This window comes from Tricharina praecox, assembly GCF_024521635.1.
Source record: "Tricharina praecox strain CBS 144465 chromosome Unknown BZA05scaffold_16, whole genome shotgun sequence".
NCBI lineage: Eukaryota > Fungi > Ascomycota > Pezizomycetes > Pezizales > Pyronemataceae > Tricharina > Tricharina praecox.
In genome coordinates, this window is record NW_026250418.1 from 386,205 (window position 1) to 413,453 (window position 27,249).

Here is a 27,249-nt window from a genome sequence, read left to right on the forward strand (position 1 = left end):
AAGAGTCTGCACCACCACATCATGCATAGGTACTCTATGGATAAGCGGTGGAGGAGGCCTGGCCTGCGGCGGATACGGAAAAAATCCCAAGCCCTTCTTTTCTTCCTTCGTTTACGAGAGCGCTTCTAGAAGCCCCCCCTCCCCGCCACCGACGTCGAGCGACTAGCGAGATGGCTGTCGCAGGAAAATCTTTTCCTCACCACCGTCATCCCCCCTCCACCCGGGAAAAAAAATAAAAAAGTGCGAAGGTGTCGACGTGCCGTATCCGGACGTGCGAAGATTTCCTATGTGGCGGCCACCTCCGGTCGGGTCGGGAAGGCAGGTCCCGTGTAACCCCGCACGCACAAACACCGTCGCAGGTGATTGGCCAGTACGGACGTCGAGGCATGCCCGCAAGCCCGCGCGCAGATCCCCGCCCGGCCGCCCCCTGAGCCACTTTACTTTGTCGATCACTTCCCACTCCCGTCGTTAGAGCGGTACTTTCGGGACGGCCACTTGTGCTGTGGGGGAAAGTGGTTGGAGTTAGAGCTTACGCTTGCGCGAAAAAGACGACCATTCAAAATGACCGCGCTGCTGGAAGGTGGGGGAAACTAACTACCACTGTCCGATAACGCATACATAAACAACTTGAGGGATAAGAGTTTTCTGCGTGGCTGGATAGGAAGGTACGTCTGCTCCACCCTGATGGATACTTTACTTTTCAGGTCCGATGCTAACGTCTGCGAATAGGCACCGTATTTTTTATTTTGTTTGAAGTGCCGACATTCGACCACGCTATCTACATGTCACCGACAGCGCGTAACAAAGGGCTGGCCAGCCAACGATTGCCTCTGTGAGAAGGATATGCTAACACAATAGGGAGGAATACGAGGAGGAATCGTTGCGTCGAGACTTATGGCGGGAGGGAGGGAGTGAGACATGGAGAACCCACCCGCGACCATACTAAGGCAGGTATCCGCAAAGAGATCGCTAAAAGAACCACAGGAGATGTTGGTTGAAGATGGCGGAATGCTATGCTCCGTAGACAGGTATGCTTCAGGATGAACCAGTGATTATTACAAACATGAATGCCTGCCTGCCCCCGAAATGAAACCATCACTTCAATGCAGTTCGTGTCTCATCTCAGGCCCATGTCTTCCAATCCCAAATCTCCCAAATCTCCCCAGATCACATGGTCTCCACAGACCACAGACCAGAGACCACGGTGAACTATGAAGACGGAACTTGCTGTCTCGTCTCATCCCCCCGTGGGGAGACGGCGGGCTGGCGAATGGCACAGCAGACAGCCCATCATCTCCAGCCTCCATCTCCGACTGGAGGAGATATCCCTCGCCCACCAGCCAGCCAGCGACGACAGTAATCATCTCAACCACACTCCCTTATTCCTTATTCATTATTCCTTATTCTATCCTCACCAGACCTGCGTGCGCACGCAGTCATGGTTACTCTACATAACCGGTCACAAACCGCTACAGTCATAGTTACCTACATACCTGATATCTGCAATCCCCTCCCCTCCCACCTCAGAAGGTCACAAAAAATATCCTCCAGCGGGAAGGAAACAACACTTTCCCCGAACGTCAGCCTTTACGTACACACTCCTCTCGTCCGTAGAGCAGAGCAGAGCGCTGTAGAGCACCGTAGAGCACCGGCTTTCCGCATACACGCCGTGTACTCTGTAGACTGCCGCCATCTAGCCAGCTATCCATCCATCCAGAAGCCGGAAGCCAGAAGCCAGAAGCCAGAAGTCAGCAGCCAGAAGCCAGGAGCCAGAAGCCAGAAGCCCAGTAGATACGTACGCATTCCAGACCCCAGACTCCAGACTCCAGACTCCAGCGTATCCACGACATAAACCAAAAGAAACGAAAAGGAACAGAAAAGGAAAAGAAAAAACCGCTTCTTACAAGGCAGAAAGTGTAGGTACCGTATGTATGTAGATGTCGCCGCCAAAGGCCAGACCCATCGGCGAGGCGAGGCGAGGCGCTGAACGCCGGCGTATGTATATACTCTGAATCGAGTATCCCTTCTTCCTTCCTTCCGTACTTCCCCCCCCCCCCCCCCCCCCGCGAACCCCCCCTCAAATCACCGAATTCACCCTCCACCCCCCCCCCCCCCACCCTCGGTCAAATCAGGCTTGAGGTGTACATAGCCCGCCCTAGTAGGGCTGGGCTACCCTGCAGCACCGGTCCATGGAGATCCGAAAAACTGGCCCCTGCTCGGTTCGTAAGATTTCTTCAGAACAAGGACAAGGCAGGGGTAGCTAGCTGAGCCCAACCTTCTATTTTTCCATGCAGAGAAAATTGCAAGAGCTATGTGGAGTACCCATAGCTTTAGCTAAAGCTCTATGTATAAGCCACAAGGTGGCAAACCATCACAGCGGGGGGGAGGCGAGGATGAAAAATGTAAATATTTGAATGTGAAGCTTGTTTGCTGGTATTATTCGCGAGAACCATCCAGATCGTGATGTACAATGTGTAGTAGAATCTAAGGTGTACGACGCGCAGAACAAAGGAAAAGAAAAGGAAAAAAACAGCCATGCCCCGAAACCGTGCCCCAGAAAAGTAAAGATGAAGAAAAAACCAGCATCAGGAATCCGCGCTTTTTAAGAAGACCCAGAAAAACAACCATTAAACTTGTGAAAGTCCGACAAAAAAACACCATGACCCAAACTCCGTCTAATGTGGTCGTCGCGTCTCCGATCCGTCTACCAAGTGCAGTATCCACCCTGAGATATGTCAGTACGAGTAAGTTCACAGTTTCAGAAGCAGATTAACTTACGTCGATGATAACATCAGTGCCCGTCATGTAGGTGGAGGCATCCGAAGCCATGAAAACAGCCAGATTGTTAAGCTCGTCGACGTTGCCCAGACGGTTCATGGGGGTGCGCTCCTTCCAGAGTTTCTTCTGCGCGTCAAGAGCGGGTACGCGGTTCAGGGCGGTGTCCATGTATCCAGGCGAGATCGAGTTGACCCGGATGTTGTAACGAGCCCACTCCGCTGCGAGCGATTTTGAAAGCATGATCACAGCCGCTTTCGATGCGTTGTAACACGACTGCTGCTGTGGCCAATTCACGATATGTCCGGACATGGAGGCGATGAAGATCATGGAACCTGGAGAATTGGCCTTGATCATCGTGTTGCCAACCGCCTGCGCACAGACGAAGGTACCGGTGAGGTTGATGTCGATAAGACGACGGAACATCTCGACATCGTAGCCCTCAGCAGGAAGGTTGGAACTGCATACACGTCAATAAAGCTCGTCACGATAGATCGACAGAAGAAGTAACTTACTCGGCGATACCAGCTGCGGCGACCAAAATGTCAATCTTGCCGAACTCGCTAACGGTCTGCAAAAGAGTCAGTAAGGATGCCAGCTGTGATTATTAATATCGAATAACTTACAGCATCGACTGCGGCTTGAACAGAATCTTTCTGGCGAACATCCACTTGGTGGAAGACAACCGGGATGTTGAACTTCTTTGTCAGTTCGATGACCGCCTCGTCTCCGTGTTGCTTGAGGACATCGAAGATGACGAGAGCTTTGAGATTGACGTCACAGAGAGCGTCGGCGATGCTGTTTCCGAGGCCACGAGCGCCACTAAGAGATGTTAGAATCGCTGTGACATCCGAGCAGGCTCCAGTTGGAATGGATTCGGAAGACAGAACTTACCCAGTAACAACGGCAACCTTGTCGTTCAAGGTGAACTTAGACAAAGTGGGGGTGATTGTCTGAGCCATCTTGGGAGTAGCCGAAGCCTTGATGTCCGAGATCAGACTCGAGATCTTCTTCGCGTCGACAGAGCTCTGGGAGCTCTTGGGTGCGGTCGGGGTCGGATCGTTGCGAATAGGCCCGTTCGACAAGAGAGCCCTCTGAACGAACGCGGCGGGGATCTTGACGGTCTTGATCGAAGCCAGAGGCCTCGACACGGAGACGATGCGGCGAGCGTACATTTTTTCTTGTGTTAGAGAGGAGAAGTGTAAAGGAGTTGTATGGGAGAGATTGGTTGAATGTGCAGCGGGGGGAGGGAGGAGTCGACTTGAGGATGATGAGATGGAAAAAAAAAAGAGAGGAGGAGGGCGGGTTGCGAGCTATTTGAGGGGGAGGCGATGAGGCTCCGGGAAGCTTCCCAAGAGCTCGCTCCCCCTGGCGGAGACCCCTCGGCCGAACCCTACAGAGGGTCCCCCACCCTAGCGTGGGTCCCAACGCCGCTACCCCTTCAAAACAATCCACTTTTTTTGGCCGCTCTAGTCTGATGGGATGCATCTGATACATGTTTACATCTCTTGCGTAGACACACTTGACTCGACAACACCGAGAACGCAAGCAAAGGAAACCGTGTCGTCCGAAAATTGACGGCATCGTCACGACGATTCTGCGTGTCCCGCTCGACATTTCGCGTAGCTGGGACCTGTTCTCGCCGACATCCAAAGCAAAAAAAATGCCGTCCCAGCGGTCAGACAGGCAGCTTCTGTGACACAACATGACAGTGAAGTGATGGATGCTTGTCACATCCATCGGTCTCACCCACACTTCGACCCACACACACACCCACCCACACACTCACATTCTTAACCGCTCCAACGACAAAAACAAACCAAACCAAAAAAAGCAAAACCAAACCACTACATACAAACCGCCACAAACAACAACATCGGCGGTGGGATGTACTCCGTACTCGCCGCTGCTGCTACTCCTCATCCCATCCTTCTACTCGCCTCGGCGAGTAGACGAGACGATACAATGCTATTGCTTCTGTAATTTTCCGACACCTTCCCTTGCTTCCCACCTGTGGTGGTGTCCCCTTATCTCGCCTCGCCACCAGCACACACACCCATCGTACATAAAAACAAAAAACAAAAAATAAAAAAAATGCGAAAGGGTGGTGTGGGTGGGACTGGTCCGTGCCCGTTCCTCCCGACGCATGGCCAGGGGTAACAAAAAGCTTGTTTTGTGCGGCTCCGTAAAGGTTGAGCAGCACACGTCGCATCACTCGACACAATTGTTCACGATGTCGCCACCTTCCGAGCTCCGAGAAAGAAAAAAAACCACCATACCGCAATGGTGAGATCTCCGCTGCCCGGAGGAACGGGCTGCGATGGCGGAAACGAGCACAGGTCACGCGCGGCGCGGCGGCGTTTGGACCCTGTACATCCCCGCTGGCGCAAAAACTAGTCGAGGAACAAAGCGCGAAGCGCAAATCACATCAACTTTGGTAGTTCCAACAGATCTGACTCCTATTTCCGAACTCCACCCGCCCGGCGGCCCTGGCCACCCCGCCTTCTGCCCTCCAAGGTTCCTTCGCCATCACGGCGACTTCTGCTAGCTCCATATCACAACATACCACAACCGAAGGGAAGAGAAAAAGAAAGAGACAAAAGAAAAAGAAAGAGACAAAAGAAAAAGAAAAAAACATCCACTCTCATCGCCATCGAAGAGTTGTAAATCGATTCTAATCGACCGTCCCCCACCTCAACCAGACATAGACATTTCCATCACATCACAACGCTTCCACATAGTTGCTGCATCTTCGTTAGCATCAAGAAAAGCAGACACCTTATTTCCTTTCCCCCCACCGCACGTGCGGATGACGCGACGAAGGAGCAAAACGTACCTGGGAAATATTCCAGTATTTTCTCCAATTCGACCAGTCCACCAATCCTACCCCGCGCCGGCACGTCAGTCATGTCATGTCACTAGTTGTATGTACGCAATAGAAGCTCACGTTTTTGGAGTCGGTGCGCTTGACGATAGTTATGATATCGCCCTTCTTGAAGCCCAGATCTCCGTCCTGCGTGGCCGCGAATGTGTGTAACGCCACCGCCTGATTGGCGACGCCAGGTACAGGCTTCGGCGGGGCCTTAAAAACTGGCTTAGGGGCAGTGGGTCGCCCTGGTGGCGGACCCTTCGATCTGGCCGCTGAGGGATTATCCGAGTAAGTGCTACCACGGTTCTGGAACCTAGCGCTGCGGGACTGCTGCTGCGGGACTGAGCGCTCGATATCGTCAAATGTCGTGCTCGGATCAGCCTGATGGCGTTCCCAGTACTCGCGGTCATCACCCCATGTAGAAGCTCTATTCCTCCCTACCGCCGCGGCCGACGATTGCTGGGTAGTACCGAAATTTCCCATCGACGCTCTGTTTCTGCTCGGATTGCCGACCAATTCGGACCGTTCGGGGTTCCGCCGGTTGTCTCTGTTCCATGAGAAGTCATCCTGTCGGTCGGAATCGTCTTCGCATACGGGGACGTCGGCGTACAGGTCGTCGTAGTTACCACCCGTGTTATTACCAGCGAACACTTTCGAATTGAGTACTCGGAGCAAAATATCTGCTTCTGGCGGCGGCTGGACGGTTCCCGAGAGTAGTTGTCGTGCGGCAACCTGCAAAATCAGATATCCGTCTCGGACTCCAACTCCGTTTCTGCATCTTCACTTACCGGTCCTCCATAGAATTTGGTGTTGGCGTCTTTGCGCTCGACAATCACCGATCCCTCTAGCGATACACCGGCAAAAAGTCCCTTCGTTTTGCTGGCGGAATATATTAGTACCTCACTTGAATTCACTTCCACGTGGTTTATCCGCAAGAGTGCAGACAGCAGAGTACATACCTGTAGGAGAAGACACCAGCGACAGATCTCAAGCTTGCGGCGCCACTGGCCTCGACATTGCGCCCAACAGGTCCTGCAGCCACCGATACGTTGCCTCCCAAGGTCAAGCTAAATTGCGTCTGTGAGCTGGACCGGACCCGCTGAAATAGAGTAGATAGATTACCTTCCAGACTGCGCAAATGTTCTCACCGCATTGCTATCGTTCAATATAAAGACGAAATCCGTGAGTTCGGCGCCGAGCTGTCCTCCCAATCCAGCGCTGCTCATCGTCAGCCCCCATCGCGCCCAAACACCGAAATTCCCATAAACCGAGGATAAACCCACCCGGCAGTTCCGATTGCAGATGGCGCAGACCAAGCTGCCGAACACAGCCGTCAATATCGTAGAACAAACCAACATCATTCGTGAGGGAGGACAAAGCATACTTCCATCCGGCCTCTTAGCAATGACCAAACCCGAGCCCGCCCTCACCGAGAAGAGAAACCCCGCTTTGGCAACTGAAATAATCGCCAGGCCCTAGTTACGATTCACCCCATCTCAGCTTCCAACATTCCCCCACTTCCCCCCACTCCCCTCCCTCATTCGAACGCGGGGGACAAGCGCACCTTTGCATTCGCCAGGATCGATGGCGGAATAATTTTATCAGGGCCGAACGACTGTTTCGGATCGACGAAGGACGTGAGGATCCGCGCCGCTTTGCGGCACTCGTTGCCTAAGCTCGAAGGTATGGGATTGCTGTAGGTAGTAGTAGAGTGCGCATTAGCTAACTAGATCATACACATGCACAATCGCAGGGGAAACAAAATGCCCATGAACACGTCCGGACGACTGCACTCCGCTGCGTCCGTCTGTGGGGATGAGGAACAGAAAGAAAGTAGTAGATAGTCGTATAGTTACGCACTTGAAGATAGGCATGGCTAGAGCTCGAAACGTGGGTAGTCTGTCTGTCTGTCGGTCTGTCTGGCGGGCGGTTGTGGGAGTGGGATTGCGTGCGTGGGTGGGCGCTTGGTAGAGTAGTCGATGCTAGATAGAGGTGCGTTGCGTATATGAAATACGTTTCTGCTTTTACGTCTCGGCCTCAGTCCTTCTTGGCTGCAGGTGATAAGGTGTGTGTGTGTTGTAGAATACGTGGACGCGGCGGGCGAAGAGAATTCGAGTACATAAGCAAGGCCGGAAGGCGAGGGAGGCGGTGATGTCAGTAATGGATTGGCGGAAGATGCCGAGACCTGCGCATAGTACACTACGCAGGGGAAGCCCGGAAGCCCCGCCTTTGAGCCGTGTATGTACGGAGAAAGCCTACTTCCGTCCCGAATGCGAGAACGCGTATGCTTACACTCTACGAGGCTGGGCTCCAAGCAAATATTATACTCTATAAAACAACTCAGCCACAGCGGTTCGGCCGATTCGAGACATGAACAAAGGCGAATTGCGACAGACAGGCCTCGGGCACGGCAGGTGTCCGCCTCAGACAATCATTTTGGGTTGCTCGGCGAGTTCTACCGGAGCACCCGCATCCATGCCAATTCCAGCTCCGGGAACCTGACAAGTGACAAGAGACCGCTGGGACGCTGGCGGCGGGGTGTTCTCGCGGCCAATGATTTCCGCGCCCCACGGGGGTGGCTGTTCAAACTTCAATGCGGAGTTCTCGGGACATGCGACTGCTTTCAGGCCGGATCTAAAACCGGTAATACTTCAAACAAAGCAGAGGCATTGCGGCAAACAAGGCATGATGTGCTCCATAGATTACTATACTTTACATCTCCGGCCAACTACCGGTATAGTCATCGCCAAGAGGCTCATATGTATGCCCAGACCCCGCCTCCTCCGGGATGAAAACCGTATATCAGGCATATCAGGGAGGCGGCGGAGCTTCAAGTTTCACGTAGGCGGACGAGGTGGACCTTACTGTGGTGCAGAGTTGCACAACCCCACCCATCGATTTCGCTACCGAATTCCCCAGCTTTCTTTACCTCCTGCCTACTTACATAGGATCTGCTGCCGCCGCAGGAGATCTATGTAAGCCCCGTTTATGCACTCAATCCGCGACACCATATGCATTGCGGGACATGACGTGAGGTCGTAAAGAATTGTATGTAGTTGCCCACCTACAAGTAAGCAAGGAAAACGTTCAAATAACTAAGCCCAGCCAAACCCACATAACGAAACTCCGCATAAACATGACCAGCTGCCTGCCCTAAGAACTCCTTCAAAACAAAACGAAACTTGCAATGCAAAACCATCCCATGGCGTCCATACCGCCCGCCTGCCCACAACCAAACACGAATGTAATGATACATCTTAAAACGATAACCTAATAGAAATAAAGAAAACGACAAATGTTGGATCACTGGAGGCTCATCTTCATGAGACCATCGTGGGTATCTGGTCTTCAATCAGTGCCTGCCTCGCAACTCTTCAAGGAGTGAGTAACATACCGCTGAACCCCTGGAAATTAAGCCTTTTACCTCCTCCATTACCCCCAACGGGAGGCGATTGGGCAAGTTTTGGGCTGTTGGAGAGGCTTGGAGACACCGCCCTTCTTTTGAAAACATTTGGTTCGAAGCGTTCCTCGGTATCCATGCGTCTCCGCTTGAGCCGGCGCATGTCCGCGGGAACGGTATTGGGCGAGTTGACGCAGGATGAATCGGAATGCATCTGCAGCTGTCAGTTTGTCGATACTGGATACTGGAAGTTTGGGTGCATGGAGTTGACAAACCATAATGTCTCCGTCGCTGCCCGTTCGCTGCTGCCCTGGATATGCAGGCGGGCTTCCACTGATGCCCTCCATTTGATCGCCGAACCAAAATCCACCGTGACGTTCCGCCTGTTTCGAGAAACTTATCCCAACTCCGCGTCCACTGTCTCCGCTCTCTAGCTCGTCGTCAAGCAGATTGGCCAATTCGGATTCCATCGTTCGACTCTCTTGCGACATCTGTGGCGACATCTGCGGATCCTCATCTTCACGGATCTGCCTAGTGATTTCCGCCTCGCGTTTAACCTCCACATCGATTGGTGACGATTCCTCTATCAACGCCGCCTTGATCCGCTGGAAATTTTTCGTCTTGGGTAGCAACGATCCGCGTCGTGACACCGGTCTCCGAACGGGGTCTGGGCGGTCCGTTTCGTATTCCAGCGCCGACGGCCCAAGTGTCAAACTGTCCCTGCGCCTCATGAAATCGAGTCCTCCGCTCATCATCGAACTGTGTGAGATGGGTTGCATAATCGGCGAGGGCGACATCATAGGTCTCGGCCTACTGATGCTCGCCCGCCGATTCTGTCTCGTCCCGAACCGTGCCTTCTGGTGGTTGAGAAGCGACATCGACGCGGCGGATTCGATGGGTGCGGGGTTAGTAGGTGTATTCGCAGATTGTGTGGCCGCATCCATCAGATCGAAGTCACCGTCCAAGTCGTCATCGAGCGACGAATCGCTATCGTCTCCGGACGGGGCGTAATCGAGCATCGAGGTGGAGCCAAGTGACGACGCATGGGACGATCCCGGGTGAATGTGGCCGTGATTGTTGTTGATGGGGGATTCTAGCGGTCTGTAGTTTCCTCGAGGTATGGGATATCCACCACTGATAGCTAGAGGCGACGAGTCTGGTGATTCCGCAATGGTCGAATGATGTAATGACGTACCTGGAAGAAATAGTCAGTACCGTGATTTTTGACAGCGTGAGCGGGATGATGGCTGCACACATGATCGCGCAAAGTCCAATCGCGGTCGCCGTGCAACGGAGTAGCCCAGCGCTGGATCGAGAACGGGTGAGAGTGGATTGCGCGGCGGCATTTGGAGGGATAGGCGGTTGGAAACGCTCAATCGACGCGGTGTCAATGGGACGCCTGGGCTGCTCCCGTGGCCGTCTGTAGCTGTAGCTGCAGTGGTATTCATAACAATGTCTAAATTCTTCGTTGGAGAGTCCTTCTTGCTATCGGGAGTCGCAGGCTTCGGGCTGGTTGCGGCGGTGGGATCGGTGTGCGCGGCGGCGGCGAGCTGCGACGAAAGCGAGGATACCACGACGCCGGTATTGGACGTAGAGGTTCGTTCCTTGGGCTGCATTCTCTAGGTGGATTGGAGTCGATATCGCCAAACAGTCATTCTGCTTGCTTATCTGTGAGGCGGGGTGGTGGGCGAGCTGTGAGTGGGCTGATTTCGGCGATGGTGGTTGGTGGGTTGGGCTGATGTGAAGAGGTGCGAGTGGTTGCCCTGCTGGGCTGCGTAGTGACGTTCCCCGCTTACCGAGAGTTCATGACCACTGACACACCTATCGACTCTACCGCGTGCAGCCACAGCCAAGCTCTAACACCACAGCATCACTCTCTACACGACGTCGCCGCGTTCCAAGCTACAAGCTCCAACACCAAACGCGACTTCACGATGCAGGGCTTCAACATGGGGTGAGGACTTCCCTTCCCGCTACCTTCACGGGAGCTAATCACCCGAAACCCCAACTGCACAGACGTTATGTCCCTCCCGAGTTCGAGGGGCAAGTTACGGGTAACAAGCTTCACGGCAAGAAAGCGCCCGGGTTACATGGCTCCAAACAAACCGTGCGGTTCGAGATGCCTTTCAACATCTGGTGCAGCACCTGCGAGGGGCACATCGCACAGGGTGTACGGTTCAACGCCGAGAAGAAGAAGGTTGGAAACTACTTCTCGACTCCGATCTTTGCCTTCCGAATGCGCCACACGGTCTGCTCGGGCTGGATCGAAATTCGAACCGATCCGCAGAATACGGCGTATGTGGTGACGGAGGGTGCCAAGAAAAAGGCGGCAGATGACGAACCGGCACTTGGGATTATCAAGATACACGACCCAGCGGAAGCCGCGGTGGAAGACCCGTTCGCAAAGATGGAGAAAAACGTCAAGGACAAAACGGAAATCAAACAGGGTGCGGCGAGAATTGAGGAGCTCCGGGAGCTCAGCGATCGTCAGTGGTCGGACCCGTGGCAGCACTCGCGGAAAATGAGGAAGGTTTTCCGAGTAAGTCCCCACCGTCTTCCTCTTTCACGGCACGCCTGTATGCCTGCTAATTGTGGCATAGGCCGAGCGCAAAGTGTTGGAAGAGAAAGCGACTGCAACAGAAGCCATCAAGGATCGCGCCGGGCTGTCAATAGAGCTGCTGGATGAAGCTTCCGAAGATTCCGTCCGCGCAAAGCTCGTCACATTTGGGCCTGACCACGAACAGAAGGTGTTTGAAGCACACTCTAAGCCACTCTTTGAGAAGAAGACGGAACCGAAGACTACAGATACGACCAAGACGAAAGGCAAGCTGAAGAGTCAACAAGCGATGGACAAGACGAGGGAGGCCCTGAAGAAAGACTTGATGCGGAATACGAGGGCAGCAATTGATCCGTTCCTAACATCTCAAGATCGGCCGCGGCTAGGCCTGGGGATCAAGATCAATAAGAGGAAGGCTCGAGATACAGACGTGGAGACGAAGAACGCTGAAATTGGAGATAGCGTGAAGATTGGAGAGGTGGACGAGAAGAAGACGCATGGGTTGCTAGGGTTGGATTACAGCTCAGATTGAGGCTTGATGATACCTCTAAGAGCAAGGAATCAATACACCCTCGTGCACGGTGTTTTCCTGTTGAATTCCATCGTGCATGTCATTACATCATAATATCTCACTCGTACTGTTTTTTTTATCGTCCAAAGATGCCTCTTTGCTGAGAGAGCCCCTGTCGCTCGCGTACCTGAAGCGCGGCATCTCAAAGGCAGGGTGGAAAGAGGTCAAAGCATGGTCTGACGCCAAAGTCACCAACCAAAAGTACCGGTGCAGCCGGAAACCTTGTCAGAAACCGGACCCGATCCTGGCCCCCGAACGCCTGGCCTCACAGTTTACCGGCCGAAGACGGGGTACTGCCTCACCGGCCAGTACCTCCGGTGCACCAAGAGCCGCGCCGACGTCCAGTACAGATAGTGCCGTTACAAGTCCCAGACCCGAGAGAATCTCTTGAAGTGCTACCCCGAACGGAAGAGCCAGCAAAAGATTCCGTGGGCAGAGGTTCAGAAGGAGACAGGAAGGACAAGCACCGTTTCAAAATTCGTGATGTCTTTGCAGACGAACAGTGCAGTCAGGCCATCTTAGGATTTCTCGCCTCCATTGATGTGGGCAGGCGGATCTCGAAGGTCGCTGGGAAAGATGCAGCAAGTGAAGTTTCCGTGTGGAATCTCAGGGAACGGGAAGAGAGACGGGCGGAGAGGAGTCAAGAGGAGGAGAAGGAGGGCGCTGAGGCTTAGGAGTCGGGGTCACCCCCTTCATGGCATCTCCTGGTGAAGAGGCAGGGGTCTCGGTGGTGTGAGGGGTGGAATTCGGACATTCCTAGTGTTATTTCCTTGGTGCACTCTACACATATCGATGGTACAGGCCAGGGCGGAGGGTAGGGGAAGCCACGTCAAGCCGCTTGATGGAAGTTGAGTTGGATAGTGAACATGGAAACGGAGTGTGTGTATATTGCCATAATCTAGCTACCTAAGGTCGCATGCAATTAATGATTTAAGCAAAAAAATAAACTCGCTAAGCAGGCCGAACTCTCCTCGATACGATACTCTATACAAAGATGCTCTATCACTACCTCGACGTTATGTCTCAAGCCCTCGGTGGGTTCCAGCAATCTACGTCACATAGTCAGTTTGGCCGATTCCTTCAGGCTTCGGCACCATCCACTCTCGCCGACGTTTCTGAGCATAAAGGCGGGTGTCCTGGCCTCACACACAGTACCGGTAGGCCATCTCCATTCAGGCCGCAAATCGCCGGCAAGGGACCGTGGATCATGGTAACCTGGGAACCATTTCTTTCCACTCGTGTGACCGCTGTGCAAAGTTGAGAGACAACCGGGCCCGGCTCCTGCTGATTTGCACAGGATCTCACTCGTGATGTCTACTCGACGAAACGAAAAAATGCGTCGACTGCGACGACTGGATACTGTACGTCCGGTTCTACATAGGTATGCTACCTACCTGTACGAGCGAGCGTAGACGGCAGATGACTCCTGCTGCCGGTAGGGAGGCGGCCATAGTGTTCGTGGTGGATTTAGCTACTCCACTGCTGCTGAAGAAACCCATGTACCTAGGTGGAGTATCATGCGTATGAAAGACGTCGCTTGGGGGCACAGGTTCGTGGAATACGGTGCTCATTTGACCTCCGGTTTGTACCGTACATACCGTACATACCGTGCCTTGCTATGAATACGACCCATAGATTCTATGGTGGTCAGTGGGGAAAGTCGACAGTACTACTACCTATACAATAGGTAGTATCCGAGTGAGCTGTCGAGGTACACGCAGTATACGGTACGGTACAGCTACTGATTACTACAGGAGCACCCATACCTACCGGTAGTTACGTCCGAAGTCCGCCGTCCGCCGTCCGCTTACGACCGTGACCGTGACTGTGACTGTGACTGACTGTGTTCCGTCCGTGGTGCCGCAAGTCCAGGCCTCGCAGAGTCGCAGAGTCGCAGATACCATAAACCACCACGGAGTTACGGACGCGGAGCACCGTTACTACCGTACATCACGTCATCTTGTTGCGTTCTCGGACAGTGATATCCACAGTAGGCCAAGTGAAGACCTCACGACCCCATTGCACCGGAAGCAGAAAACGTGGCCATGCTCCCCATGCTCTCTCACGCGCGCGCCCGCAGCCAGCAGCAGCATGTGAGCGACTCCGCCTCCGCAAGACGCGTGCGGCGTTACATCGCGGACAGGAATAGCACATGCAAGCAAGCATGCAAGCAGGCAGACATGCAGACATGCAGGCACCCCGCTCCAGCGGCCAGCCTCCAGCCTTCGGCACCAGTAGCAGCAGCAGCAGGAACTTGCACCCGCTGCGGTCGAGTACTCTGCCTATGTAGGTACCAGACACCAGCAGCCGGTTCCACCCGGGGATAGTGAGATCGCTCGTGGCATGGACGTCGACGACGAGGCTGCATCCATCCATCCATCCATCCATCCATCCATCCATCCATCCGCATTGCCAATAAATATATGCCCACAGCAGCGTGGGAGATCTGCGACGTTCCGTGGAGTCGTGGAGTCGTGGACGCGATTAATCATTCCACAGTTTTTGTTCTGCTTTTGCTTTTGCCAGGCGGGGGAGGGGGGAGGCGGGAGAGGGATCGTGACGGCACTGGTGCATCAGCCGTGGCCCGCGGGTGGTGGTGGCACCGTTACTACCGTACCACGCAGTCCGAAGCCGGCGAAGCCCCTGGAATTTCCGGACGGGTTCGCAAACTGTAACTGTAACCGCAACTGAACCCGTGAGACGATGGGGATGGGCACGATGAGTACAGTGCTCTGACCGCTGGGGATTACTATTCCAGACCACTCCCACCAGGCGTAACCTAGGTACGCGGCATTTCATCTGCCAATCGCTTCCGGGTCGTACGCAGAGTTCGGACGGACGGTTTAGAGAACGGGGAACGGGGAACGCTGTCGCTGTCGCTGCTCCTCGATATATCACTCGGCCTGAGAACTGCCGTCCCCAGATGAGCGGGTCTAGCTGTGTGCCAGCCAGAAGTTAGAACCGGTTGAACGGTCGAGGAGACGGGACACGGAACACGGGACCTACTATAGAAAAACATGGCTGGCAGCACTGGCAGAGACGGGGAAACTGGATTTCTTGGTCGAGCTCAACTGGGTACAGGAGGTTGGACGGGACAGGACGGGACGAGAGCTGGTTGAACTGGATACCTTTCCTTCCTGCTTTCTTTCCTCTTCATGCCGGTTTTCCTCATTGTGTCATACGGTGGCTGGCCGGGCGGAGAGCGATACCTAGGGAACCGGTAGGTACCTATCTATTGAGCTCGCGGCCAGCGGCCAGCGAGCCGGTGGAAACGGATAATTACTTATTATTATGTATGTAGTATCTGCCACGATCCACCACGGTCGAATGTGACATTAAACAAACCAACCCAAGACCAAACCCGGACGAACGGCGATCCCAGCGCATCATGAGAATGAAAGGTGTTGGTCGAGCACCTGGTGATCCCGCGCCGAGTGAGCGCCCTGTGAATCACCGCCCGCCCACCCACCCACGTTTTCGCCACGCTCTCACGTCGCTGTCGCCGTTGCACTCCACTCCACTCCTGCTTACGTGCCGTGCTCTACGCCCTACGCATGCCCCACCGGCTCCCACATACTCTATACTCCATACTCCACCGGTACCTAGACTACCTACCGAACCGTATAGGTGTATACCGGTACTCTACGCGGAGCATGGCCGAAGGAAGGAAGGAAGGAAGGAAGGAAGGCAAAGCTTGTACCATACGTACCATACCTTCCATACATACCATACATACATATGTAGCCCTGTAGCCTGTAGCCTGTAGTCCTATAGCCCTGTAGCCTGTCCTCCGCCTCCTCCACCTTCTCCGCCTCCGCCTTCTCCGCCTCCGCCTCATCCTCTTCCTCCCAGGTACATCCATACATCCATACATTACATTACAACGAGTCTCCAATTTGAAATCGAAGACTCTCCGGCGGGCCTCGCCCACTTCCCCCGCCTCGCCCCATCCCCAGCCAGCACCCAGGCCCAGCCCCATTCCAGCCCCAGCCGTCCATAGTCCATACGAAGTTACTCTACGAACCCATGGGACGGTAGGACTGGGACCGGGAGTGGGACTGGGACTGGGAGTGGGAGGGGGACTGGGAGTGGCCTGCTCCGCAGCTCCGCAGCTCCGCAACCGGGAATACCGCTGGACGTTGGAATCTGGATAGTGGACACTGGCCGGCGGACGTTCAATTGCGCAGTAGCAGCCTATTTACCCGCGCGATTCGAGACGGCTTCCAGAACATACACCCTCTCCGGAACTGACCCGGGGGGGGGGGGGTCCATGCGCCTGTTCCATCCAGCGTACTTATTGTGTATAGGTATGTGTGCATGTATTGTGTGTGTGTACCAGTATGTGTGTGTATTTGTGTATGTGTATGTGTATATATGTATGCATCACGATCACGCGTACCCGGACCGGAGAGCTGCCGGCAGATATGTATGGAACGTTATGTATGTAGAGTATGTAGATAGACCTCGGTGAAGCGAATGCACGCCCAAGCTCGCTCGGCTTTAGGCCTGCTACGTGTGAGCGTGGGTGTGTGTGTGTGTGTGTGTGTGTGTGTGTCAGTACTCGATATTTGTGTGTGAGAGCGTGGGTATGTGTGTGTGAGAGCGTGGGTGTGTGTGTGTGGCAGGCCCACCGACCGGTGGTCATCCGGGAGCTCGCGCTCGCGCTCGCGATCTCTCGTTGTTTACCCGCGTGCGATCGATCAGCCCGTACAACCATGGACAACACAGAGATCACCAGCGCTTCCCGGCTCGCATCACCCCTTTCGAGTACTGGGATGGGGGAGGGTTTAGCCGGTGTTTCGATCCCCCCTCCCCCCTTCAAGTATCGAACCTGTGATTGAATCAAACCCCACCCCCCAGCGGACACCACGGGCACCAGGGATCCCACTGACGGGCCCCACGGGCACCATGGGCCCCACGAGCTCGGTTGTAATTGTGCCGCGGGGCTCGGGCAAGGACTCGGGCGAGGCCACAGTGCCAAATAGGGATTTGCGGGTTCTTCAGTAGAGTACTCTACTTCTTGCTTAGGCGGACGTCGAACCATATGCCATATGCCATACCGTATGCATGCCTCGTGTGGATCCGGGGTTGTCTGTAGAGTATTGGCTGCTGATGAGTTGGGGGGTGCTGGGGTTTCACGAGCAAGCCGAGTGCTAGTGGGGCGAGGGGGGGAAGACGCTGCTGCTGCTGCTGATTTCGCGGCGGCGGGAGGAAGCGAGCTGGCTGGCTGGCTGGCTGGCTGGCTGGCTGGCTGGCAGGTTTCTAGACGGTTCTTCGGTTCTTCGTGTGCCATTGTGCCGGTGTATATGTGTGTGTATGCATGTACATATACGGTACATACATAGACGATGTGAACGCAGCAGCAGCCGGAGAAGCTCGGACGGATATTATCATATCTATTGCGGATTGAACCGTGCGCGCGCGACTGGACCGGATGGTAAGCATCGAAGATTTTATCCAAGCAGGAGGGAGGGAAATCAAGAGGGAAACATCATTACCAAGCAAGCAAGAAGGAAAGCAAGAAGGAAGGAAACATCATCACCCATCCATCCATCCATCCATCCATCCAGAAACTTCCGCCAGCGCAGAGCAAGCAAGCAAGTACTTTACCTGGACATACCTGAATATACGTGAATATACGTGAATATACCTGTTGTTGTACTGTACGTACTGTACGTAGGGCCAGCGGATGTCGGCGGGTAGTTAACCAGCAGCAGCAGCAGCAGGTTTTTATCGATTCCGCACGGCAGCGCAGCGCAACCTGCCAGACCAGGCCAGTGACGATCCCGCCCGCCCTGTCCGCCGCCCTGTCCGCCGCCGCCGTCAAGATCGAAAGGTCCAGAATTAGCATCCGGTTTGCCAGCTGCGATGGGGAGGGGACTCAGGGAGCCCTCCAATCGAGAGCCTGCGCCACCGGATCGAGGGGCGTAGATACTCTACGTATCGGGGAAACCGCAGCAGTGATCCTGTATATGTGTGTACTCTACTGTAGAGTAGAGTATCTATCGACTATCGACACCTCTCCGTGCGGCGAACTCTAATGCGACGTGACATGACATGCGCATCCGGAACCAAGTAAGCATGTAACTATTTGCATACATATCATACCTGATATCGATCGACTCCGCCGCCTCCTCCTCCTTCTCCTCCTCCTTCTCCTCCTCCTTCTCCTGCTCCTTCTCCTCCTCCGCCTCCACCCCAATGCAGTAGTTCCAGCAGCGCCCTCCCGGTTCCCGACGGCAGGCAGGCAGATAACTAACCCACACCCGAGCAAACAAGATAACTACATATCCTATCCTCTCCTCTCCGCCCCCGCTACTATGTATGTACATACCCCACTCGGGTAGGTAGCATAGTACCGTATGTATGTAGGGCCATCGCGGCATCCGGGGGTGGGGAGAGTGGGTGGAGAGAGGTAGTCCGGACGCTCTCGATGAATCCGCGTGGTCCGCAAGTGTCGTTCTGCATGCGCATTATGCTAGCAGATATATAGTATTACCTAGCTCTCGATGCCTATCTACAGTAGAGTAACTAGAGTAGAGTGCTCACTCGCGAACCGCACTCCCGTAGATAAGGCTGATAGATAGTGGACTGCGGACTGGACTGCGGACTGGACTGTGGACTGTGGACTCGGTGTGTGCCAATGGCCAATGGCAATCCCTCCCTCCGCCCCCCGGATTTTGCGTTTGAAGGGAGGGACGGAGCGACGGAAGGGAGGGGAGGGGGTGGGGGACGGAGCGACGGAGGCAATCCGGATCAATACCTGATACATATATATCGAAATGGGAAAGTAGAATTCAGGGAAGCTGGGTACTCTACTCTAGAGTGCGGAACGAGAGCAGAGCAGAGCAGAGCAGAGCAGTGCTGAGTCAAGTCGAGTCGAGTCAAGTCAAAGTGGATAACCTATTTCCCGTCTCCTCGCCTCCTCGTCTCGTCTCGGATCCGGATATTCTCGCAGTTTTTCCGTGGCAGGGGGAAGGGAGCCGATATTATTCCGTCAGTCTAGCACACACACACACACACATGCTCTACGTAGATTAAGCGTGTATGATATGTATGTATGTGGAGTAAGTTGTGTAGATATCCCGTGTGGATGGATGGAAGGGATACAAGTGAGAGTCACGGCAAATCCACTCCCTGCCGTAATTACTCTACACAGTTACATGAGTACCTACGGTACATACATGCGCGAATCCACTGCCCCCTTTGAGCCCCGTTTCCCCCGTCCCCACCCCCTCCCCACCCCCCAGTTGTCGCGGAGCGCATCATGTGTTTAACTATTCACGCCCGGGTCGCACACACGCCCCACACTCAGACTCACGTAAGGCCGCAAGTACCGTGCTTTCGTACCACGACGGGCACGTAACATGGCGGAGAGTATGTAGAGTATGTAGGTATGCTAGGTACGGGAGAGTAGCGAACGAATGAGGAGTGGACCCTTGGACTTTGGTTAATGCCTGGCAGGCCCTGTTCCCTTCGTTTCTCTCTCTGCCGAGTCACCCCCCCAGCGGCCCAGTCCAGCCCCCCTCCCTCCCTTCCCCTTCCCTTCCCCGGTGCGTGTTTCGTTATGTACCTGTGTGTATGTAGAGTACAGGTACAGGTACTTGTGTATTCTAGAATAGTTACAAGGCTCGAATCGCTGGCTGGCTGGAACAGTGAACTGTGCAGGCAGATGGCCTCCGACTCTCCGAGCTGAAGGTTCCTTTTTCCTTCTTTCCTTTTCTTTCTTTCCTTTTCTTTTCTTCTTTTCTTTTCTTTTCCTTGATCGATTGATTGATTTGATCGATTTGATTGATTGATTGAGGTTGTATGTATTTGCAATGCGCTGACAAGTCAAGTTGCTACCTAGTACCTAGCTTACCTGCCTACCTGTTTCAGGAGCAACCCGTGCTGTGTACACCCACTCTACTCTAGGTAGTAACCAACTACCTAGCAGGTATTCAGGTCACGTTCCAATGTTCCAATGTTCCATCGCCGTGCTGGCGCGCGTCCGGCGATGTTGTTGCTGCTGCTGTTACTGCTGCTGCTGCGGATCCAGCTGCGGATGCTGGTGGTGTAGTGTTGGGTTGCCGGGTTGCTGTCACCGCTTGCTTGCTCGACTTCAACGCCGACTTCGCTGTGGGAGGGACAGGTCACGGAACACTAGCCACGTCTCCTCCTCCTCCTCCTCCTCCTTGGTTACATAGTCGATGCCCCAGCTTTGGAGCGAACGAACGGAGGAAGGAAGGAACGAACGGAGGAAGGAAGGAACGACGAAGGAAGGAAGGAACGAACGGAGGAAGGAAGGAACGACGAAGGAACAGTGTGTGGGGTTCGATGTGGGGGGGGGGGGGGGGGGGCGTGAGCGGGTGGCTGACTGACGGACGGGTTTCATATTACCGTCATCTACAGCACATACAACCGCGCCGCCATCGCCGTCGCCGTAGGATGTTGTTGTTGCTGTTGCTGTTGCTGCTGCTGCTATTGTTGTCGTTAACTATTGTTGTTGTTGTCGGTAGGTACAAACCGGTCAGCTGCCGTCGTCGCCGTCACGGAGTCACCATTCCTCCATCTCCATCTTCTTTGTTGTCGTTGTCGTCGTCGTCGGCCGTGCAGGCGCTGGGCGCGAGCGAACGAGCTGACAGGACAGGACAGGACAGGACAGACAAATCGGCAAATGCCATGCTCTAGTGTTTGTTTCCCACCCGACCCCACACACGCCCAGACACCCCAGACACGCCCAGACAAGACAAGATGTCGGTTCGGTTTCGGAAGGATGCACTGCTCCCAAGCCTTGACTTAGCGGCGCGGGGAGTTATCCGGGTACTTGTGGTGGGGCACGGGATGGAATCGGGAATCTGGATGGATGGAATCCGATGGATGGACTTCCCCACGTATGTGCTAGTTGGTACTATGTTTTAGGTATGTATCTACTCGGTGCCTAGAGAGAGCGAGAGCGCGCTGGGCCGTGAAGGAGGAGAAGGATCGGAAACAGGTTCTCTAGAGTACGGTAGGTATCGTTGTGTATCGTTACGGATGAGCGCTCCATTTCCAGCAGGAAGGAGGAACTTGGAAGGAGGATGATGGATGATGGATCACGGCGGGGAATCTACGGTATGTAGTCGCTTCTGCTTCCGCTTCGTACATGCATACCAGGTATGCATAGGGTACTAGGTGGTATGGATATGTAGCTCCAGAGATGTTCGAACGGCTTCAGGCGAGGAACGCGACGGTGATATCTGCATCCTTCTTTCTCAGAAGCGGCGGCGGCGGCACCGACACCGACAGGATTGAATGCTTGTAGCTTGCAGCTTGCAGCCTGCTGGTGAGGCCGAGATCTTCCGTGATCCGTCCACGACTCCACGTCGCCGGTTTTGATAGATTCTTCGCGCTTCAAGTACATACAGTACCTACTGGTAGCTGTGTGGACATGAGCAGCGAGCTTTCAGGCGAGGTTGAAGTGGGCTGCAATCTGGGTATGATACTCTAGTAAAGTTTCTGGATCCGAATCTCTCTCACTGCACCGGTGAATCTCTCTCGCCGTGGCAATTCTATGAGGTATGTACCCAACTCGTGGCAGTGCGACTCCACTGTCGTTACCATCACCACCGTGTTGGTGCTGTCAGCCTGTCAGTTGTCACCACGAGTCCGTATGTAGTTGCCTGCGCCTGCGCCTCCACCACCAGCAGCACTAGCCACAACCCATCGGCTACCTACCTTATTCCAGGCCTAGCATCTTTGCACCTTTGCATCTTTTCTCCTGCTTGCTCGAGAACAAAACCCGCTATCCGGATACAATCTAACTACTCCACATACTCTACATAAACCCCCAAGTAGAGTGGACTCTGCAGCTACATATCCGATCGCGATCGCCTGCAGCCAGCAGCAGGAGCAGCAGCAGTGAACGGTGCACTTGTGCAGGCCGCAGGCCCCCGCAGGCGGTACTCTACTCAGCACGTGCTACCGCACATACTTACATACATACACATATAGGAAGCGACATGTACTCTACATACCCCCCCCCCCGAAGAACTCCCCGATGCTGCTGCTGCTGCTGCTGCTTCCCACGGCCGCGTTTCGGATATTTAGTTGTTGGCCGGGCGGAATCGGAATCGGAATCGGAATTGGGCGTATGGTTGGCTTCCGATAGCCACGGCTGTATGTACGGTATATGTACGGGGGAACCGGGGAGACGCCGGGAGGATTTGCTTCGAGGGGGTTTCCCTGCACACATACACACACTCGGTACGTACCTCGAGTACGCACGAAACGTGGAACATGGGCAGTGAGCGGTGCGGTGTGGGGGGAATTCCGGGGAAGTGCTGGGCTGCAATTGAAAAGGCATCTGTCTGCCAGGATGAGGATGGGGATGGGGGTTAACGTTGCATCTGCCTGTCTGCCTGTCTGTGTGCCTGTCTGCGTGCCTGCCTGTCCGCCCGACGCTCGTCCGTCCGATTGTTTCTGTCTCTGTTTTTGTCTCTGTCTCTGTTTCTGTTTCTGTTTCTGTTTCGCGATTCCCGATCGTATGCTTCTCATGTTTCCTTTTTGTATGTCTGGCAGTCGACGGCCATCAGCTGCCGGTGGTGGTGGTGGTGGTGGTGGTGGTGGTGGTGGTGGTGGTGGCTGTCCCCCACATCCACGCCCACGCTCACGCCCACGCCCACGCCTACATACGCCGACGCCCACGCTCACGCTCACGTCCCCATGCGGACATCGTCAAATGTACGTAGCCATCCCTGGTTCTGATTCGCGGCTCTCCAGGCCGAGCATAGATACTCTAGGTATTCGCGTTTCGGATGTCCCCAGCATCCCATCTCATCCCATCCCACTTACCTAAAAACGAAAGAAAGAAAGAAAGAAAGAAACGATCGTGATGTGATGTGGAGAATGTCGGTCATAAGTAGCAGGTGCCCAAAGCGCAGCCGCTCACTCCCTCCCTCACTCACTCCCTCCCTCCCTTCCTTCCTTCCTTCCTTCCTTCCTTGCTCCCTCGATATGAGCTCTCCCGAAAGCCAGGCACGGGCTGCGGGAGTGCTAGAGTTAGAGTGTGTAGGGTGGAGTATGTAGAGTCCCTAGCGGGAATCGAACCCAGGCTCCAGCTCCGGCCTCCGGCAATACGGACCGGAGCTGCTACAAGTGAGAACTTGAACTTGGAAGCTGGCAGGTACATATCGACATAGGCATCTAACTACGAAGCGAGGCAAGACGAGGCGAGGCGAACGCGGATTCCCGTGGAGGATGATTGGCAGGTGTCTAGGGGGTCACTGGTTATGATGTATGTACTGTACCTCTGGAAGCTGCATATGTGTGCATAGTGTACGGTAGATATAAGGTATCCCCATATGTACTTGGAGGTTAATTATGCGCATAGACGATTCGACGCGTCGAAACGGCGAAAACATCTGCTTACTCTACTTGGTTCTCCAGAGCCTTTGTATGTACCCCGGAATCGAGTCGAGCAGAGCAGAGCATCTACACAGTGCATCCCCCTCCTCCTTCCACATCCGGAGCGGGTACTTACGGCCAGGTCAGGTCAGGCCGAAGCCTTGGCATCAGCACACCGCCCACTCCCCCGTCGCCGTTCCCCCCACGGAGCCCACAGAGCCCAGTGATCACGGGTCGTCCGAAGGGGTTGAATCGTGATCGTGATCGTGATCTTTGCGCGGCCCGTTCCCGCTCGCAGTGAGAGGGAATGCTGTGGTGCGATGCGATGCGATGCGATGTGATGGGATGGGATGTGATGGGATGTGATGGGGTGGGGTGGGATTGCGATGTGTGTGTGTTGGTGGCGGCGCTGGATGGGGAACGGCGAAGTTCGAACGGGGGAAGCCTGAAGCCTGAAGCCTGAAGAACCAATTGAAAACGGAGATGGTGAGAGGATGCGGAGATGGTGAAGGATGCGGAAGGGGTATGTGTACGTGCTACTACCTAGTATAACTAGTAGGTAGTTAGTTAGGCTAGTGGCGGATTCTTCACGAGAAGGTGAAGGTGATGGCATGGCATGGTGATGTTGTGTTCCGGTTTTCGTGGCGATATTCGGCTGCAGTCTCGAGCCTCGAGCCTCGAGCGTCGGCGCCACGGGCTGGTCACGGACATCACCAGGCACCGTATCTATATGGGTAACTACCATCCTGGAGTACTAGGTACGGCCATTTCAACCACCGACCTGGAACCCCAAGTATCGCCACCACATAGACACCCCACACTGCACACCGCACATTGTTTCTTTCGTCCCAAGCCGGCCCCACGCTTCCAAGTTCCGCGTGACTACTCTCGGCATCTACCTGGTAGTAGGCGAGTAGCCTCCGGTCTCGGCCCCGCGCATTGAGGCGTCGTTAGGTAGTGGTCAGTGGTCACCGTCACCGTTGGCTTCGTGTGCAATGTGCAATGCGTAATGGAGGTATGGTATAATGTGCATTGCATTCATATTTCATTTCATTTCTCGCCTCACATTTGATCCATGGTATCGGGGAATATCGATGTATGTAAAGTACCCTGACAAAAAGGACTGGACAAAGCCCGTTTTACACCAAAAATGCCCGTTTCCATGCAACCCAAACATACCCTCCACCTGGTGGAAAAAAATCGTCTCTTTCACAGAAGCGTTAGAATCACAAGCTTCTTCATCAATAAAAACTTTGACGACTTTCATCACGGATTGGGGCTGTATGACGTTGTGTGTGCAGGAGTTGAAAAGTGACATGACATTTTGTATGGGGCCCCCATACAAAAGGCTACTTGGCAACCATTAACTTTTCCCCCATATGGTATTGTTCCACAACAACGATTCAGAACTCCGCGAGGAGTTCCCATATCGTTGTTGGTGTAATTATAGAGGTCTCCCGATGGTCTCTGATTTTTTTTCGATACGTTGTGGCTGTTGTATCGATAGTTGAAAATGGCCATTTTTGGTGTAAAGCGGACACTGTCCAATCCTTTTTGTCCTAGTACTGTATGTACTCTAGGTAGATCAAGGGAAGGGAGAAGAAGAAGAAGAAGAAGAAGAAGGGAGACCATATTACCTATCATGTTACTACATAGAGTGTGTTGCTAATACATGACATACGCCCTGCGGTTTGCGGGATGCAGACATATCAGGCTGAGCTGATGTAGGTATCATGTTACCTACACCGTTATCGTCGGAGAATAGACTGCGAGAGTGGTTTTGTCCCGTTTTGTGGAGTGAAGTGGAGTGAAGGATGTCCATTGTCCATTGCCCATTCCAGGAGCCAATCCGTAACCGCAGTCTGGAGTCTGGGACGTGCTTGCGTGCGGAAGATGGGGGTACCCTGTGAGAGGTCACGCCTTGCGACTCATTCCTCCCACTCCACTGCCGTGCTGCTGCTGTGTCAGTGTGTCTCCATGTAGAGTTGCAAGTTGCAACGGCTCCGGCCGCCGGGCTGGAAGCCTACTCTACATACATGTTAGGCACCGGTAGGTACTGCCCCCCAGTGTGCACTGTGAACGTCGTGATCGTTACACGAGGCCAATATAGATGTCCGTCGTGATGCGGCGCTGGGTAAGCATGCTGTATCGTACGTTCCCTCGCTCTCTTCCTTCCTTCCTTTCTTCCTTCCTTCCTTCCTTCCTTCCTTCCTTCCTTCCTTCCTTCCTTCCTTCCATCCATCCTTCCGTCCACCCGCCCGTCTCGGTATCGGGATTCCGTCATACATATGCGCGCTTTCGCGCCGCGGTTGATAGGTACATACATCATGTAACTACCGTACCTATGCGAGTGTGCGTGCGTGCCCAATCCAGAATATCGAACCCGGCCAGCCATCCATGCATCCATCGCATAGTTAACATGCGGTTGTTTCATGAGCTGACCGACAGACCGACTGACCGACCGACCGACTGAACCAGCGCCTGACTACCTACCCAGGTAGAGTAGAGTACCTAGAATACAACTGCCAACTCACCACTCCACACCCTCATTTTCCCCCCACGGGCCCGGAGCGTGATCCTATTCCATCCCAGAATTCCTTGAGCATCCATATGTATGATGCTCCAGCATCCACTCTCCGGCGCGGTGCGGCGCCGGTAAGGTAAGGCAAGGCGGCTCCCGCTCGCGAGGGAGGGAGGGAGCGAGCTTTGTTTGTCGAGCTCGAGCTCGAACGAACGAACGATCCCCAATGCCCCATGCGCCCAGGATGCGGAGTGCGGGGGGAGCATGCTATTGGTGGGGCATGTCATGTCATGTCATGTCGCTGTCGCCGTGCGTGGGGTCACTGGGGTGGGTGGGTGGTGGGTGGGTGATCGGCACAGCGGCTCGAGGACCGGATTTACCGAGCGGCGAGTGTCACGAGTTCTACACTTCACCTCACTAGATACCGGTACTAGTAGGTGCACTACCTACACTACACTACACACGTACCTGTACCCAAGTTATCATGAGTATGATCATACAGCCAGCGAACCGGCGAACGTATTGGAACGCTCGAACTTCGACCAGTTGTTGTGTTGGGTACAGCAAGGAACGGTATGTATGGTACGGGTTCATGCGAGCTGATCCTCTGGCTGGGAGTCTCGTACTACGTACTCTACGTACCTTATACCGTACTTGAGTACTGGCGCGCCCATGAGTGATCGGTCAGTCGGTCGTGATCTAATCGGCCGTGACCATCGCCCCCGTCCGTCCGTCCGGCTGGCCGTGTTTGGCCGTCCAATCCGATTCAATCCAATACAACCGGGACAGCGCTCACGGGACCAGACGTCCATGTACCTATGATAGGTACGGTAGGCTCGATATGTGTTATGTACCACCGCGGCGATGCTCAGGGGTTTCTTAACTAGAGTACTCGGGTGTAAGCTCACCTTCCCCCATACAACTTAGCGTTTTCCCCCATACAACTTAGTCACAGCCCCTCACTCATTTCATTGTATCTGGATTAGTGCACTACTAATATAGACTAGTGCTTGTAATTCGTAATGGTGGTGAGGCACCACTTATTGGCAGCTCCTGGTACACAGGTACATGCCCAACTTGACTGATGCTGATGATGCTGATGATTCTGATGATGACGGGATCAATTTCACCTGCCTGTCCGCCTGCCTCGACGTTGCGTTGCGCTGCGTTTCGTTTCGTTCCGTGCCGTTCC

General features: G+C 54.3%; 8 protein-coding genes across 8 annotated transcripts; 4 read left to right on the forward strand and 4 right to left on the reverse strand.

Moving 5' to 3' along the window:
- Positions 1-2,418: 2,418 nt before the first annotated feature.
- On the reverse strand, positions 2,419-4,042 carry BZA05DRAFT_374958 (uncharacterized protein). Its single transcript, XM_051481775.1, has 5 exons — positions 3,670-4,042; positions 3,402-3,597; positions 3,291-3,346; positions 2,779-3,235; positions 2,419-2,725 (listed from the first exon to the last, which is right to left on the reverse strand). The coding sequence occupies exons 1-5, from the start codon at positions 3,948-3,950 to the stop codon at positions 2,705-2,707; spliced, it is 1,011 nt and encodes a 336-aa protein (XP_051338422.1). The 5' UTR covers positions 3,951-4,042; the 3' UTR covers positions 2,419-2,704.
- Positions 4,043-5,190: 1,148 nt separating this feature from the next.
- On the reverse strand, positions 5,191-7,900 carry BZA05DRAFT_401506 (uncharacterized protein). The gene is made up of 10 exons (XM_051483995.1): positions 7,505-7,900; positions 7,209-7,338; positions 7,029-7,119; positions 6,928-6,961; positions 6,767-6,862; positions 6,604-6,711; positions 6,433-6,523; positions 5,723-6,376; positions 5,612-5,658; positions 5,191-5,519 (listed from the first exon to the last, which is right to left on the reverse strand). The coding sequence occupies exons 1-10, from the start codon at positions 7,516-7,518 to the stop codon at positions 5,498-5,500; spliced, it is 1,287 nt and encodes a 428-aa protein (XP_051338423.1). The 5' UTR covers positions 7,519-7,900; the 3' UTR covers positions 5,191-5,497.
- Positions 7,901-8,550: 650 nt separating this feature from the next.
- BZA05DRAFT_354864 (uncharacterized protein) lies at positions 8,551-10,819 on the reverse strand. Its single transcript, XM_051481372.1, has 4 exons — positions 10,300-10,819; positions 9,320-10,239; positions 9,039-9,258; positions 8,551-8,985 (listed from the first exon to the last, which is right to left on the reverse strand). The coding sequence occupies exons 1-4, from the start codon at positions 10,658-10,660 to the stop codon at positions 8,948-8,950; spliced, it is 1,539 nt and encodes a 512-aa protein (XP_051338424.1). The 5' UTR covers positions 10,661-10,819; the 3' UTR covers positions 8,551-8,947.
- Positions 10,820-10,864: 45 nt separating this feature from the next.
- BZA05DRAFT_76675 (CWC16 protein) lies at positions 10,865-12,499 on the forward strand. The gene is made up of 3 exons (XM_051488613.1): positions 10,865-10,998; positions 11,061-11,583; positions 11,645-12,499. The coding sequence occupies exons 1-3, from the start codon at positions 10,979-10,981 to the stop codon at positions 12,131-12,133; spliced, it is 1,032 nt and encodes a 343-aa protein (XP_051338425.1). The 5' UTR covers positions 10,865-10,978; the 3' UTR covers positions 12,134-12,499.
- A 3,809-nt stretch (positions 12,500-16,308) lies between these two features.
- BZA05DRAFT_76686 (uncharacterized protein) lies at positions 16,309-17,947 on the reverse strand. The gene is made up of 2 exons (XM_051488614.1): positions 17,671-17,947; positions 16,309-17,597 (listed from the first exon to the last, which is right to left on the reverse strand). The coding sequence occupies exons 1-2, from the start codon at positions 17,728-17,730 to the stop codon at positions 16,467-16,469; spliced, it is 1,191 nt and encodes a 396-aa protein (XP_051338426.1). The 5' UTR covers positions 17,731-17,947; the 3' UTR covers positions 16,309-16,466.
- Positions 17,948-19,908: 1,961 nt separating this feature from the next.
- On the forward strand, positions 19,909-20,461 carry BZA05DRAFT_401514 (uncharacterized protein). The gene is given in 2 exon segments (XM_051483996.1): positions 19,909-20,413; positions 20,433-20,461. 1 exon segment carries the CDS (start codon positions 20,128-20,130, stop codon positions 20,356-20,358), a length of 231 nt encoding a protein of 76 aa, XP_051338427.1. The 5' UTR covers positions 19,909-20,127; the 3' UTR covers positions 20,359-20,413; positions 20,433-20,461.
- Positions 20,462-20,512: 51 nt separating this feature from the next.
- Positions 20,513-20,967, forward strand: BZA05DRAFT_76713 (uncharacterized protein). Its single transcript, XM_051488615.1, has one exon. The coding sequence runs from the start codon at positions 20,600-20,602 to the stop codon at positions 20,840-20,842; it is 243 nt and encodes an 80-aa protein (XP_051338428.1). The 5' UTR covers positions 20,513-20,599; the 3' UTR covers positions 20,843-20,967.
- Positions 20,968-22,816: 1,849 nt separating this feature from the next.
- On the forward strand, positions 22,817-23,990 carry BZA05DRAFT_76725 (uncharacterized protein). Its single transcript, XM_051488616.1, has 5 exons — positions 22,817-22,873; positions 22,933-23,210; positions 23,348-23,426; positions 23,523-23,630; positions 23,684-23,990. Coding segments are annotated over exons 1-5 (621 nt in total). The 5' UTR covers positions 22,817-22,871; the 3' UTR covers positions 23,838-23,990.
- The last annotated feature ends 3,259 nt before the right edge of the window (positions 23,991-27,249 follow it).

Bases quoted from the DNA above. Each gene is read 5' to 3' on its own strand.
- BZA05DRAFT_374958 (XM_051481775.1), bottom strand. From the start codon at position 3,950: ATGTACGCTCGCCGCATCGTCTCCGTGTCGAGGCCTCTGGCTTCGATC. The intron at 3,598-3,669 runs GTAAGTTCTGTC...AACATCTCTTAG, and splicing joins AAGGTTGCCGTTGTTACTGG to TGGCGCTCGTGGCCTCGGAA. The intron at 3,347-3,401 runs GTAAGTTATTCG...ACTCTTTTGCAG, and splicing joins TTCAAGCCGCAGTCGATGCT to ACCGTTAGCGAGTTCGGCAA.
- BZA05DRAFT_401506 (XM_051483995.1), bottom strand. The intron at 7,120-7,208 runs GTGCGCTTGTCC...AATCGTAACTAG, and splicing joins CGATCCTGGCGAATGCAAAG to GGCCTGGCGATTATTTCAGT. The intron at 6,863-6,927 runs GTGGGTTTATCC...GACGATGAGCAG, and splicing joins TCTGCAATCGGAACTGCCGG to CGCTGGATTGGGAGGACAGC.
- BZA05DRAFT_354864 (XM_051481372.1), bottom strand. From the start codon at position 10,660: ATGCAGCCCAAGGAACGAACCTCTACGTCCAATACCGGCGTCGTGGTA. The intron at 10,240-10,299 runs GTGTGCAGCCAT...TATTTCTTCCAG, and splicing joins ATTGGACTTTGCGCGATCAT to GTACGTCATTACATCATTCG. The intron at 8,986-9,038 runs GTATGTTACTCA...ATTGAAGACCAG, and splicing joins TAATTTCCAGGGGTTCAGCG to ATACCCACGATGGTCTCATG.
- BZA05DRAFT_76675 (XM_051488613.1), top strand. From the start codon at position 10,979: ATGCAGGGCTTCAACATGGG. The intron at 10,999-11,060 runs GTGAGGACTTCC...CCAACTGCACAG, and splicing joins ATGCAGGGCTTCAACATGGG to ACGTTATGTCCCTCCCGAGT. The intron at 11,584-11,644 runs GTAAGTCCCCAC...ATTGTGGCATAG, and splicing joins AAATGAGGAAGGTTTTCCGA to GCCGAGCGCAAAGTGTTGGA.
- BZA05DRAFT_76686 (XM_051488614.1), bottom strand. From the start codon at position 17,730: ATGGATGGATGGATGGGTGATGATGTTTCCTTCCTTCTTGCTTTCCTT. The intron at 17,598-17,670 runs GTAATGATGTTT...CATCCGGTCCAG, and splicing joins CTTTCCTTCTTGCTTGCTTG to TCGCGCGCGCACGGTTCAAT.
- BZA05DRAFT_401514 (XM_051483996.1), top strand. From the start codon at position 20,128: ATGTTCCAATGTTCCATCGCCGTGCTGGCGCGCGTCCGGCGATGTTGT.
- BZA05DRAFT_76713 (XM_051488615.1), top strand. From the start codon at position 20,600: ATGTTGTTGTTGCTGTTGCTGTTGCTGCTGCTGCTATTGTTGTCGTTA.
- BZA05DRAFT_76725 (XM_051488616.1), top strand. The intron at 23,211-23,347 runs GTATGTAGAGTC...CTAACTACGAAG, and splicing joins GTTAGAGTGTGTAGGGTGGA to CGAGGCAAGACGAGGCGAGG. The intron at 23,427-23,522 runs GTATGTACTGTA...TTATGCGCATAG, and splicing joins AGGGGGTCACTGGTTATGAT to ACGATTCGACGCGTCGAAAC.